At 38.9% G+C, this 15752-nt stretch overlaps 1 protein-coding gene across 1 annotated transcript; it reads left to right on the forward strand.

The window, feature by feature from the left end:
* The first annotated feature begins 4408 nt into the window (after positions 1-4408).
* Positions 4409-9318, forward strand: LOC126796962 (S-formylglutathione hydrolase). Its single transcript, XM_050523669.1, is given in 12 exon segments — positions 4409-4454; positions 4750-4824; positions 4827-4869; positions 4871-4926; positions 5500-5640; positions 6019-6066; positions 7697-7843; positions 7846-7892; positions 8015-8057; positions 8149-8204; positions 8287-8352; positions 8986-9318. Coding segments are annotated over 12 exon segments (951 nt in total). The 3' UTR covers positions 9169-9318.
* The last annotated feature ends 6434 nt before the right edge of the window (positions 9319-15752 follow it).

The following is a 15752-nucleotide window of genomic DNA, read 5'->3' on the forward strand; positions in this document are numbered from 1 at the left end:
CCCCCTTCTTCTAGTATCAAACTCTCAAGAAACCACTAGTTCATCTCCTATCTTTAAGTGTCTAAGTAACAACAGTAGCACTGACAATTTATCCCCTCTCTTCCATTATAACACATTTGAGACCGCTTGTTGATCCCCTCTCTTCTAGTATCTTAGTAACAACAGTAACACTGTCGGTTCATCCCCTTTCTTTTAGTGTCTTAGTAACAATAGTAACATTGCCGGTTCATCCTCTCTCTTCTGTTATCATACATGTGAGACCGCTAGTTCATCCCATCTCTTCTAGTGTCTCAGTAACAATAGTAACAATATCGGTTCATCCCCTCTCTTTTGATATCATACATGTGAGACCACTAGCTTATCCCCCTTTCTTTCTAGTGTCTCAGTAACAACAATAACACTGCCGGTTCATCCCATCTCTTCTGGTATCATACATGTGAGACCACTAGTTCATCCCCTCTCTTCTAGTGTCTCACTATATCCCATACCATCTTCATCAACTATTCTGAAACATCACCCTGAGTCTAAACACCCTTTTTGGAATCATACTCAACACCGAAATCAACCAATCTAACTATCGAAAATAACGGAAAAACACAACCCGGAAGATCATGCGACACCTATCATTTATCCTCATAAGCCCCATATCTTTGCCTGACAACTAATATCACGACCACACTAGAACCGTCACAACTAACCCACATCATATCAATCATCAACCAAGACAATAACATAGCAACCAACACATAAACAACAATCCGTATTCAAAAATTATCATAATTTTGTAAACCTCGACCGAGAAATCTCCACACGATCCCATACGATACCCAAATTGGACAAATCATGTCATTGGGTTTGTATCAACAACTACAACATAATAGAGCCACCCACTGCTCAAATCACCACCACGCGCGCCGCCCCACATGCCACTCCTTCCGCCCTCTCCAAAATCACTCAACACTAACATGAAAATTGTAGATCACATCGAGATAAAACAAGTTCCATACCTGCAACGAAGCCTAGATCGGCTAGGAAGTGGTTAGAAATCGTTGTTCCAACTTGGAGCAGTACCTCGAAATCCAAATCACTTTACAGCCCCAATAACATCCAAAGTTTGGTAGAATCGATCACATAGGAGGGAATGATGTTGGATTGAGACAATCTTGAGTTCTAGAATCGCCGGAAAAGCTGGCACGATGTCGACAATTTATGCAGAAACTTGCACCCTTGCTGCTCTGTGTATGGCGGTCGGCGTGGTGTGGCTTCGGTGGATATTGAAGGAAAACGATGAGAAGGAGAAAACATGATCGGTGGCGTCTCGATCGGTGGCCAAACGATGGAGATTGCCGCCAGAGACAAAAACAGGGTCGGGATGAACAGTGGTGCGAGATATTTGAATTTTCTGATATTCTGATTTTCTTTCTTTAAACCCCATATTTATACTATTTCTAAAAAAGCCCCAATGCCCTTTTTTATTTGTAACTTACCAACTCCGATTTGGGCGTGCCACGTGTTTATGAACTCATATCGACAAGCTCTACAACTTTCGTGAATGAGGTTTTCTTGAAAAACTTATGTATCGAATAGTCAACTTCTAGAATCGCTACACATAGTACGACTGAATATATCATGTATCGGGTCTCGATTTCATCAGGTTTTACCCCACCACACGCCGGTCCCGACGCGAGACTTGATGTTACAGTGCAGAATGTAAAAAAAAATAAAAATAACTTCTTTCTAGGCTCTTCACTCTAGGCTCATCCAATCCTTTCCCGACTTGATAGATCTACACTTCTCTCCAAAAGAATGTATAAATGGATGGGTGAGTAAAACCACGCGCTCAGTGAGTGGGTAGTGTAATATGCTAGCAAAGCCATGTCATTTTACTCACGCTATAAGAAGACAGTATATTATATACGTATAGTTCACAACAATGCGCCACATCGCATAATCTCTTCTTATTGGTTATCCTTCAATTTAGTCATCCCCACGGGAACCTAATGGCCTCTTGCCCTATACCTCCGTGTGCCACATTCTTACTTCAGCATAATCCAATCAAGAATTTCACATGTTCCATGACTAGTCAACAATAACTCCGACACCATAATACGTATAATCCAACACAGTTCACAAATCGATAGGTTTTACTTGAAAGTAGAGAGATATTTCACAAATAGATCAAAAACATGTGTTCCGACTATTTTAAAAGCATATAAGAATATTTTGAAACACATTACAGAAACCACTCACCTCGAAAGTATAACTCGTCACCCAAACCGTAAAGTGAATCTCCTAGAACGAGCTTCTAGAAACCACTGTCGGATCTAGCCCAAACTTCTACAATAGAAAGAGCCCACTGATATGAATCTATAGCCACTCGCGGATTGCGAATCGAAGTTACTGATAAAAAATTATGATCCATGAAACTTTCATCGCAAAATAAACAAAATAATAATAAAACAATGGGGTTAGTCCTCTATATATACACCATCAAACGGACACGTGGCAGTTCATAGTTGGCTAGCCACGTGTCAAAACCACAAATATCCACACCACCCTTCTCTCCATCTGACAGAAAGAAATGTGACACGGTTGGGCTGAAACTTAGCAATCAAGCTAAGTTTTGGAGCAATGAGATGTCACCACGTCGTCATCTTGGTATTTTCCGATAAACTTTGAAAATCGTTAAAAAAAGCTTAAGATTCTGAAAAATTCACCGAAAATTAGTGCGAACTCGTGACGACCTCTACTTTCTATTTCTCAAAAGAAAAATAGAATTTGACCTACTTCAAATCGGGATGTTACATGATACAAGTAAAAGATAAGGGTAAAACTGCCAAGAAGTGAATAAGATTCAGGTCATATCATCCGCACCGTACGGATTCGATGATTCTCGCAATACTCCCCCTACCGGTGAATTTGTTTGTGCCGGCCGGAGATGTTGCGCACTTATGCCGGCTGGAATCTTGAAATTTCTGGTAAATTCAAGTTATTAGGCAATTTCTGGAAATTTCTAGATTTCGGCCATCATGGTTCGACGCTGTAGCTCTGGCCGACACATACAAGAGCACCGGGTGGGGCGAGGAGCACGGCCGGCACCAGCTGCGCCTTCGTTGTGCGTCGCCGGTCGCAGACGAATCCACATGGTGTGGACGTCCACACCTAATAATCTTCCTATATATTGTTGAAATTTGAACTGCAATGTGATCGAATTTATTTTCTTAGGTAAGATTTTAACTTAATTAAATTATACTATTGATATACACACAAAGGAGAAAACTACAGTACGTGACCCCATTATATATTTACAAAACCTAGTTCCACGTAATAGTAATTGCAAGTTTTTTTCTTAATAGATATTATAAAAATAAATATGAAATAAAAATCTAAATAAAGTAAATTAAGAATTGAAAAAAATTGGGTAATGTAAGAAGAGAATGTAGGATGAACAAAGCAAGCTTAAAATTGAAAAATTATGTTGCGTAAACAAAATATTATTGAAAAATGGGCAGTTTATGTATTATAATTGGGTGAACAAAGTAATTTCAAAATATAAAAAATATACATGAGGTAAAAAGAGAATATAGGGTGAACAGTGAAGTGGAAATAGCCGCACCCAAAAGGTCGGAGCTCTCGCGTCCTCATTTAATTACTCTGATTAATATAATGTAACTTGTACAATATTATGATATTTATTTCTTTTTTATTACAATATATATTTGGATATTAGTTCGTAAAATTGTTTTGATTTATAAATAACTTAAATATTTTGAGTCAATACCATTTAGTACAGTATAGTGGCAATGGTCTCCCTTTTGTACGTGGTATGTTGTGACTTGTGAGTGACGTAGTAAATATCCTCGAAACTACGGTATTTATTAATTACTTTTAAAGAAAATAGAGGAATTTTATTTGCACCTCTAAAAATGCATGCTGTGTATACCTCCATTATTTTTCTATTTGTATTTGACTTTATCAATTTAGGTAAAAAGGGCATACAAGGACAAATGGTTTGTCTTCAACCAATAATACTATCAGCCAGCACCACCACGATACCACCATTAAAAGCTAATGAACCAACAAAACTTGATCAACTAAGGGATGAAAATTTGCGGTAGCAATATCAGATGCAGACCTTTCGGCGAATGAAATAATTAATGAGCCACAACATTCACCATGATACTTATTGCGGTCTCAGTCGTTTGGGAGTACCGATCCCAGTCGTGGAAGACTGGACGTGGTCTTTACTGTAGTTGAAATTGGAGTTGGTGGGGACGAAATCGGAGGAGGAGCGAACAATAAGAGTTGCTACCGGCGGCGTTTATGTTTTTCGTGTTCTTCTTGGCGGCGTTACAGAGCGAGCTTCTCACATTCAACTTTGGTTTGGAAGAGGGGTTTCTTTGGCGGCATGGACAAAGAGATGGCTTCAGTGAGGGAGGAGTCTCACTGTGTTAGTATTGTATTCGGAAAAGGAGTGATGTCACATGAAATATGAGTTTGTCTGGTCTACCCAAAACCCAGAATTGGTGAATCAAGAGGGTATTAGTGTAAACAAAAAGATGTGTGTTTAGTTTTTTTTTAAACAATTAAAAATAATTAGGAGTTGTATTAAATAATGAAAGTACAAATAATAATTTAAGAAGTGCAAATTAAATCTATTAAGTTGATCACTTATTGAATAAACTTAAATTAAGGAGAGAGACAAAAAGCAGAGACTTTGAGTTGGGTTAGTATATAAGTGGCCAGCAGTTCCAGTGAGAATAGTAGCACGAAAGCAAAGATGGAGGAGTGTAAGCCAAACTGAGATCAGCAGCTCGAATATGTTCGGGGGTACAACAAGAGATTCAAGCATTTCAGTCCTACACATGGAGCAGACCTTCCGCATCTATTTCGCTCCTCCTCATTCCCCTTCCCACAAATTCCCCCGTAAGTCCTCTTTTTCCATTTCCATTTTTTCAGTATTTTGATACCCGAATCGACTATTTATCTGGGTTTTTTCTTCTTCTTATTTTCCGATTTTAAGGTATCAGTTGTCAAGGGTTTTGTTCTTTGTATCTGTTGTGTTTTTTGTGCATGGCTTCTGCTCTATTTATTGATCACATATATAAATTTGGAAATGCAATTGAGGAAATGCAAACTGTGGCTTTCGACTAGTGCAACAATCGATTGATGCATACTCTTTCTAAATGGAAGCAATTCCCCACTTACTTAACAACATCGTCTGTGCTGAAAAATTTAGTTGAATGTTGTGTTACATTTGATTCTTTGTAGCTTAAAATCTTCTCATTAGTTTCTTGGGAACCTTTGGTAGTTTAAAATATTTCAGATAACTCTTCACTGAGCGTTGCTTGGATCAATTTGGAAGAGATCAAAAATGAAATGAAACACTTTGTTAGAATGAAATAAACAACTATGTGAAAAGAATTGTTAGCATTTGTGACTACTTTTCGTTACTGCTATAGTTGATGCATTATGATGACCAACAATCAAATTTAACAGGTGTTGTATGCATTGATGAGCAGGTTCTTTACTGGCTCTCTGGCCTTACCTGTACGGACGATAATTTCATAATCAAATCAGGAGCTCAGCGTGCCGCGGCAATGGAGGGGATTGCTTTGATTGCCCCTGATACATCTCCCAGTAAGTCGGGTTCCTACCTAGAATCAAGTTAGGATTTATCTCGTGAACCTGTGGTGTTAATCTTCTCAGCTTACATGAGACAACAATTGATTTCACTTGAGTTTCTTCATTTTTCTGAAACTTTAGTTATCTTTTCTATAGCTTCAATTAGTTTTGTATTATCTAGACACAAGAAAAAAGGGAGTATTGTATGCATTATGTAGGAAATAAACTCTAATGAGAAGCCACAACTGCATATGTGAAAGCTCTTGTTCACTTTAATTTCCTGTTAGTAGCTAAGCTGTCTGTGTATGGTATTTCATTTTTCTGGACAATAAGCTCTATGTTGACCACTATGCTGAGTTTCTGACTATTGATTCTTGCAAACACTTTTTATAGGAGGCTTGTCTATTGAAGGAGAAGCAGACAGCTGGGACTTCGGTGTAGGTATGTAACACTGGCGTGTTATAAATCATCTTATGAAGTGTTTATGAAAAATTGTGTTACACCCTCAGTAAACTGTGGGACTTTATCACTTTACTAAGAACAGTGTGTGTGTGTGTGTGTGTGTGTGTGTGTGTTTGTGTGTGTGTGTGTGTGTGATAGCATTTAAGCAACTGTATTCCAAAATAGATTCTGTATATATTTTGCATCGACAATGGAGTCACAGCTTTATACGTGTGTGTGTGTGTGTGACTCAGAACAGATAGCATTTAAGCAACTGTATTCCTAAATAGATTCTGTATATATTTTGCACCGAAAATGGAGTCACAGCTTTATACATGTGTGTGTGTGTGTGACTGAGAACAGATAGCATTTAAGCAACTGTATTCGAAAATAGATTCTGTATATATTTTGCACTGAAAATGGAGTCACAGCTTTATACGTGTGTGTGTGTGTGTGTGTGTGTGTGTGTGTGTTTAGGCCACACAAATACTGTACATACACAGATCTCGACTGATTATTACATGCCGTGTAGTGCTTTCATGTTTGACCATTATGAAACATTCCAGATTTAATGTTTGACAAAAGATGTTGAGGTGCATGAGGGGTCATACTGAACAATAGGTCCTCCTTAGGATGATCACATTTTAGGTGGAGGCACGGATTTGTGTGTTCAGAAGAGGGAGAAGAAGTAAACATGAGTACATGACCAGTAGGATAGGAATCATAGGAATGACAAAAATTTAACAGTGAAGACTACAAGGATAGGTGTCTTCTGAGTTATCTTATAATCTCTTCCTCACCGGCTCCGATGTTAATCTTGTAGCTGCAGTTTTGTTTGTATGAACCAAAGGAGCTCTACAAGTTAAGGTGCCTGCTGTTCTCTCAGTTTGACAGTCCCAATAATATGTTAAAAAACGCCATTCTATAGATTTGTACCAAACTTTGTAGATGGAATAACCCCATACCCTGCATACCCTGGTTATTGAAACTGGTCTGCACTTTTTTTTTTTGAATGACTTTGATCCAAATTTTTCTTTTTATTCTTTGAGAAATCAACCTGTCTTTTGAAGTTGAGCAACTTCAGTTTGTAAATAGACTTTCAAGTCAAATTTTCATGTACCAAAATGTATATTTTTTCTTTTTCTAAAGGGAATTTGATGCATTATTTTTCTCTTCTGTCAAGAGATGTATTTCCACTTAGAGGTTCAGTATACCAAAGATTTAAATTCCTTGGTAAACCTATAACCTCTATTGTGTTACATGAGACTGAACTTATTCTCTAATGTGTAACTTTTTTCAGTTGTCCTTCTCATCTTTTCCTTTCGTAATTAAGGCACAAATGGACTATTGGAATAAGTGGACCTTAAATGCTATTCAAAGTTTGACAACTGGGAAAAATCATATCAATTGACCTGATCAAGTCGCTATTGCCAAATAAATGGAATAAAATTGTCTTTTGTGAGTTTTTGCTAAATCTAATAACATAAAATATAATGAGTAACATTTCTTGCTGCAGCTAATTGATGCAATACTTTTCGACAAGCTTAGGACGGTAGTTTTAGACTTTCAGTGATATGTGCAAAGAGGCATCACTGTATTTTGTCTGTGCATTTATTATTTTCTCCTACAGGTGCCTGTTTTAATCTCAATGCTACCTAGGAGAAGTGGAAGAACTGGCGTATGTATGATTATGTTGTCAAGGAGTTGCCCAAACTTCTAAATGAAAATTTTCCACAGCTTCATACATTGCGGGCATCTATATCTGGTCACTCAATGGGTAACATGGTGCTTTGACAATCTACCTGAAAAACCTAGACAATTATAAGGTAGTAAATTTAAACTTGTTGCATATCCAGGAAAAGAAAGGAATGGAACTTGTTGCTATCACTGTAGAATGTTACATTGGTTCTCTCTCTTTTCTGAGACCTTTTATTTACTTATTTTCCAGTCAGTATCTGCCTTTGCACCAATTGGGAATCCTACCAATTGCTGGTCACTCGGTGGTCTATTGGCTTTGCTTTAATTGCAGATCCATGAGGTCTCCTGGCATCAGAAACAGAATTGGGAATCCTACCAACTGTCCGTGGGGCCAGAAAGCTTTCTCAAATTATCTAGGTGGAAATAAAACTGACTGGGAGGTAAGTAAAGAAAGCTAGTTGAATCAACTATTTGTTACGACTTCTTGTCCCTACTTTGTAACATACGTATGCAAAAATGCAGGAATATGATGCCACATGCCTAGGTAAGAAGTTTAATTATGTGTCAGCCACCATATTAATTGATCAGGTATGATTTGTCTTTCAAGCTTTGTCGGCCATGAGTTTCATTGCTTGTGCTTCTTGATATGATAATTGTTAAACTCTGTTGGTTCACTGTTTTTTTAACACCTTATTATTCCCATACTTGTCACTGAAAAACGGTGGATGCCTCTTCTCTAATGAGCTTAACAGTCTGGTGACAAGTGCCTCAAGAATGTTCTCTTCAATAACGCACATATTACCAGAGTTACTGCATAGAGTAAACCCCATAGGCTAGCTGATTATTAGGTTAAGTCATGGTTTTGATCACATCCAATGTTATGAAAAACCAAAATAGTTGTTAGGTTATGCGGCTTATAATGATGGATGCCAGAATATAGTCATACTAAGCAGAAGGACCAAGTGTTTGTTATAGACATACTACAAAATGGTTATCACTTTTGCATTACAATAAAAGAATTTAATATGTATAGAATTATAACAGAAACTGTAATGTTTTTCCCTGTTATATAACTTAACCAAGTTGGAAGAAAATATGACAACAAAGATTTCAAAGAAGGGCAGCTGAATTCAGGATCTTAGTCATGCAGCCATGTGTGTTTCAATCTATATGTGTTTATTACCCAGTCAAGCTGAATTATTGATTTCTGTTCATTTGCAGGGGGAGGATGACAAGGTCTTGCATGATCAGTTGATGCCACACAAGTTCGCAGAGGCTTGCAGCAATACTAAAGTTCCACTTGTACTGCGTCACCAGCCCGGATACGATCACTCATACTCTTTCATTTCAACATTCATAGACGATCACATCAGTCACCATGCTCAAGCTGTTAAACTGCCATGAAGGTTGTGCTTGTTATGAATCTAGGACCTGAGAAACCTCTAAGAACCTTGGATCATATGTTCTTCCTTTGCTCTTGTATTTGGTTTCTTTGATGATACATATTGTGAACATGTATTTCCATGATGTCAGCATTTTATGCCTCTGCAATAATGTTTTGAGCAAAGGAGAGTAGGGCTAAGGACGTCCCTAAGCATAACGGTATAGAGTCCAGCCATTCAATCTGTTGGACTCATCCAAAAACTTCACTAGATAATCTATGAGTGACTGCATTGGCAGTGCTAGTTAGCTCGCGCGGCAATCGATGGATGACATCTAGGAGATTACCATGCTCTAGAGGTAATGCTGGTTTTGCAACTTAGACGCAACAACTTGACAATTCGTTTCAAACTTTCAATAATGCCGGTATGAAAACCATGTTTTGCCGCCACATTAGTCCTGCTCTGAGTGCCTCCGGCTCAACAGGTTTGGCAGAGTTAACAAATGTAATATGATGTGCAAAAGCAGCCACAGCCATACCTGGTGGCATTACCGAGAACCTCCGGTACCTCCCTCAGTGCCTTGAGGCATGAATGCACCATCAGCATTGAGTTGTAGCTGATCATATGTAGGAGGAGACCATCGAACTCGTCTTCGTGGTTTTGACTCTTTCCATATGATGCACCTAACTTGAATAAAATCATGGTGCCACGCCATGACGTTGCAGATTCTTAGGCAATTTGAGATTTGTCGGGCCACAGTGTAGCGTTTCGGTTCCACTTTAAATAAGCATGCGCAGCTTCTCAAATCCGTCTGCTTGAAAAGTAATGGCGTGCTCTAACATTCATTCCTTGAAACTGACGCTTTCGAACCGGAGGCGGATGTTGGCTACGGCTCTCCCAGCAGTTGCTGGGAGAAAAATTTGGGGGGCAAGCTTAACATAAATATCTGCTGGGAAAAGAATATCTGCTTGAGGTTATATTCGGCTCTCCCAATAGTTACGGTCTCAACTGCAACACTTGCTTAGGGTGTGAATCTGCCGGCTCATACTGTCATAATCAAAGGGACTCAGATTTATGATTCAGAAAAGGGAGCAGGGAGCCATGGACTGAACTCAATCCTCTTGATATTATGCAAATGTTGGGCCGTGCAGGAAGACCTCAATATGATTCAGATGGAGAAGGGATAATCATTACTGGTTATCCTGAACTGTACGGTTTGGAAGCTGATGTTCTCACTAAAGATCCAAAACTGGAGGAGAGGCGATCGAGCTGCTTTGGTAAGCATCACTACACTAGTATTTTACTCTTTTATTATCTTAAATATATTTGTTTTCTTGTCATTTGATTGATGTGCCATATTAGTTATAATTGTACATAGCTATCCCTTTAAATACTAGTACAATGAACATATTAATCTTGTGGAGGGGAATACTAATAGAATCATCCGCTGCATGTCAATCTATGAGTTTATTATGCAAAGAGGGATCACTTATTGACAAAGAAACATTAGGTTGGTTGGTATTTTAAAAAAATATGGTATAAGAAATTTGCTATGAATCATTTTATTAAATAACATTTTAATCTATATGGGCAGAGGCGGATGTTACGGTTAGAGCATTATAAGTATTAAGTTGTTTCTAATAAAGATTTTGAAAAATTATCTTCTCTTGCGCAATTATGTAGACGATTAGTTGAAATAGACTTAACAAAGTTTTTTTTCCTTAGTTGATAGATTGATTCGTTTAGTCTTGACACTTCCTATTTCCACTGCTCTTACGGAACGTGCATTTTCAACTATGAAAATTATAAATACTAGATTGAGAAATAAGATGGAAGATGGATACCTTTCAAGTTGTATGATGCTTCACATTGAAACAGAATACGTAGATGGTATTGACTTAGAGACAGTGATTGATCATTTAGAGTCTATTGGAAATCATAGAGCGCAATTTAGATAGAATATTTTATGTAACAGTTCTTAATGACTCTTATTTATTGACAATTTTTATATCTCTTTCGAATTATTGATTAATCATATGTAAAAATTATTTTTTTACTTTATTAGGAGTTTTCATTACGGTTAATGAATTGTTTTCCGCCCACCTAACTTTCGGACCTTAGATCCGCCACTGTTTCGAACATTAGTAAGATTGAGGTGATTAACAGGTAAGATACTTTTGGCAATGGGACATGGAAAGGAAAAATGTGCATTATCTTCATAAGGGTGGGAGACGAACAGTATAGAGTGCCTTGATAACCTTTGGTTAACGACTGAGCATGAGTAGGGAGTACGTTCCGACAAGCTCTCCACACAGTACAATACTCCACCAGGGACTTGAGCCTTCAACAATCAGATCCATAATGGCCTATGAATGACCAGAAATAGTAGCTAAATGCATTCGACATTACCAGGTTCCAATAACAGACACGTGATATTACATGATTCACTTGTGAATAATGTTGAATACTACAACTCGTGTACATCTAGATTGGTCGAGTGACGCTCATTACTGAAACGGATAAGGGAAATTTAGTAGCCTTTGGTAGCAAAGCAATGCAAATGTGGATGGAACACTCGTTCAAAAACTTGGAAAAGTGAGAGAATTGTTGTGCACTTACAGAACTGGTTTTGAAAAATAATAGGACCTGCTGTACCCTCATTTAGTTGTGCAAATTGCCGATGAAGTAGCGCTCGGTCAAACTTGGAAACATTTAGATCAAGTTCAAACTCGGAAACACTCACCAGTATCTATGATTTGCACTGGCCTTGGAGACATCATGTAAGGAATATATCGGTTGGAATGTTCAGTAGCTTAGTCCAAGGTTTATTGACCCCATATTCCTCCATCATCCATATTGTCATCGGCATACTTCTCACATCATTACTGTATGTGTAATAGCAAAGAGAGTTTCTGATACTTCCAATTCCTAAACTAAACAGAAAGTGCAGGTCTATATAGCCTAAGTTCTCAAATTTCTCCTCTGCCAAACTAAAGGATATGATTCTAGTAGAGTTATACTTTGATATATCTAGCCAATGCAGTGTCCCATCCACAAAGTACCCTTGCCCGCTCAAATTAACAAACTCAGAGTCTTCTTCAAGAAACCTCCATGATGTTTTAAGGGAATATATAGCAATTTTGGTTTTCTTTGCCGCAGTAGTGCGATCTCCCAATGTAAGCTTGTAATCTTCAGAGGTGGAATCATAACCGAATCCATGTAACCTTATTGAACCCATGGGATGTTTCATTACTTTCTTGGTCACTCTAGTACCAGGATTCCATATATAAATATCATGTATGTTCTAATAAACATCGCCCTCTCTACCAAACTGTTATGAAATTCATCTGTTTCGGGTTTCCTGTGTTTGTTAGGAGATGTTGAGTTGCAAGTACGAACTAGGCACATGTGTTCTGTTAATTAAACATGTCAATTAGTTAAATCAAGTCTGTTAGGAGTGGTAATTGGGATTAGGAGTTGACCAGTGTCTCTCTGACACGTGGCATAGTTGTTAGGTCTGAATTGGTACAAAGGGGCGCAACTGTAGCTCTTATCATCATCTATGAATATCAATCAGTATTTTCTTTTCAATTTTCTCTCTACATTTTCTTTTTATCCGAATTTAGGGTCTCATCCCTAATATCTAGTACCAGAGCCACCGATCATGGTGAATCTGCGGCCGAAATGGAGTAAACCTTCTTCGCCGAAGGGCGGCACGGATGAGGTGACGGTTACCGATGACTTCATGCAGTTCGAATTTGAGCTCCAGGCTCACCGCGCTGAAACTAACGCTAAGCTGGATCAAAAAAATGCTCAGCTCGCCGACTTGAAAGCTTTGATGCAAGCCCAATTCCAGCAGTTTCAGATGATGTTCATGGAGGGGTTGCAAATGCAGAGCCAACTCTCGCACACAGGAGCAGGGGGCATCGCTGACACTCCGTCGAAGGGAGTGGTGGTGCCGGAGAGTGGTTCGGCAACATCGTCGACTATGGCACGCGCTGAGGGTAATTTTTCTCCTCGTTTATTTGTGGATCATACTGGTGATAAACACGAAATACATGATATTGATGATTTGATGGATTTGGCCAATATGGGTCAGCATAAGGAGTTGGTAGTTAGACCAAAACCCAACATCCCCAAGGTATTAGGTGTAGGAGGAGATAGCTTACCTAATTTTTCAGTGAGTGGGGGTGGTGATTCTCAATTTCAGAATGCACAGTTGTTTCCAATGGGGGATATGCCTACTTTTGACCCGTCTCAATATATGTCGAATGTGCCATATTCTATGCCTTTTGCTATGCCTATGTTTGGTAGTTACTCACAGTTCATGCCAACACAACCTCATTCATTTAACACTTCACCTACACATACGAATCATCAGTCCACTACCATAGCCAGACAGAACTCATTCAACAAGACTCCATATCACACAAATGTTAACACTGCGCTGCCACCAAAGCCTACTCTTATTAAGGCACAGACCACACAGACCACAACAGTACTACTCAGTTTGTCCCATCATAAGGCAACCCTACACAACCTACTACCCCAAATGCCACATTCTATTAACAACAAATGCCATTTCAATATTTCACTCCATATTTTCTTCCATCACCCTCTGCAACACATGTGGATCCGAATCTTCCAACAATGAAGCAAATGAGACTGGAGTTTGGCACTTTCAGTAGGGGTGATCCAGTGGAGTGGTTAAATAAGGCCGAGCAATATTTTGATTTTTATCAAATTCCAGAGGAAAGAAAATTGTCTATTGCAACTATGCATTTAACAGACAAGGCTTCAGACAAGTGGTACATGTTCAAACATGAATTTCCCAGCACTTGGCAAGGATTGTCTGAGTTATTAATGCGAGAGTTTAGTGTTTCTCATCGCTCAGAGTACCAAGCCGCAATTGCTAGGATGAGTCAAACAGGCTCACTGGAGGAGTATATGGAGCACTTCACTAAAATGTCAAGGAGAGCACCTGGCTTTCCGGCTGATCTGCTTTTGTCTTGTTTCATTGAAGGGTTGAAAGAAGAAATTCGAACTGTGGTTCATGCTATGAAGCCAAGAACTTTGTACGAAGCTTGTGAACTAGCTCGTTTGTTTGAGAAATGAGCGTGGGGTAACACGAAATTTGGTTAGTTCAAGGGCACCACATCTCATAGCAGTAGTACTTATAAGTCAACAACAACTTTGTCACATGGCCCTGCCAAGGCAATTATTACAAACAAGTTTAAGCCTCAAATGGGAGCAAGCAGCAGTGGTCAAAATAATGGGAGAATCCAGTTGTCTGAGGCTGAGTTTGCAGCTAGGAAAGCAAATGGCCAATGTTATTGGTGTGCTGAGCCTTTTAAACGAGGACATAAATGTGGAAAGAAGGGTCAACTAATGAGCTTGGAAATCATACCGGATGAGAGAGTAATGGTAGAAGAAGAAGACAATGTCCAACTTATTGAATCTCCACCATTAGTGGATGTTGACGAGCCCTTGATTAGATTGCAAGCTGCTGCAGGCAGTAACTCTCACACTATTCAGTTGAAGGGGAGTTTGATTATGAATGGAAGAGTGGTGCATGTATTAATCGACTCAGGAGCTACACATAACTTTATCCATCCAAGCCTCCTAAAAGGAAGCAAAGCCACTGTACATCACTTTGCTCCAATGAGTGTAGCTATGGCCAGTGGCGCTCGGGCTAAAACACAAGGTGAAACAAGGTTGTCACTCAAGTTGCAAGAGTTTGTGTTTGAACAGGATTTCTTTGTGCTTCCAATTAACGGATGTGAAGTTGTGCTTGGAAGAATATGGCTTAAGACTTTAGGTGATATTTTTTGGAACTTTGAGTTGATAAAAATGAGATTCATTGTGCATGGAGAGGAGTATAAATTGCAAGGGATGGCAGCTACTGAAGCTACAATGATTAGTTGCAAGGCTATGACAAGGTTGATTAGGAAAGAGAAAGAGGCTTTGTTGTTACAAGTTCGGCCAATAGACAGTACACCTACAGATCAAGTTATTAAGCCTCAAATATAATCAATGTTGGACAAATATGGAGATTTATTTAAGCCTCCTACAACATTACCTCCTAAAAGATAGCAAGATCATTGCATTGAGCTTCTCCCTAACACAGCCCCAATTTAGTGTGAGACCATACAGATACCCCCACTTCCAAAAATCTGAGATTGAAAAAATTGTGCAGGAGTTGCTTGACAATGGTGTGATCAGGCCAAGTAAAAGCCCATATTCTTCCCCTGTGTTGCTGGTTAAGAAAAAGGATGGAACATGGAGAATGTGTGTTGATTATCGTTCACTAAATGCTGCAACAGTCAAGGACAAGTACCCCATTCCAGTAGTTGATGAGTTGCTTGATGAGGTGAGTGAAGCACAGATTTTTTCAAAACTTGATCTAAGGTCAGGTTATCATCAAATTAGAATGAATCCAGCAGATCTGAACAAGACTGCATTTAGGACTCACAATGGTCATTATGAGTTCTTGGTGATGCCATTTGGGCTTACTAATGCCCCTGCAACATTTCAGTCAGTGATGAATGAGGTTTTGAAAGGGATACTGAGGCAAGGAGTGCTGGTTTTCTTTGATGACATATTGAT

This window comes from Argentina anserina, chromosome 6 (assembly GCF_933775445.1).
Source record: "Argentina anserina chromosome 6, drPotAnse1.1, whole genome shotgun sequence".
In the NCBI taxonomy this organism is placed as follows: Eukaryota; Viridiplantae; Streptophyta; class Magnoliopsida; order Rosales; family Rosaceae; genus Argentina; species Argentina anserina.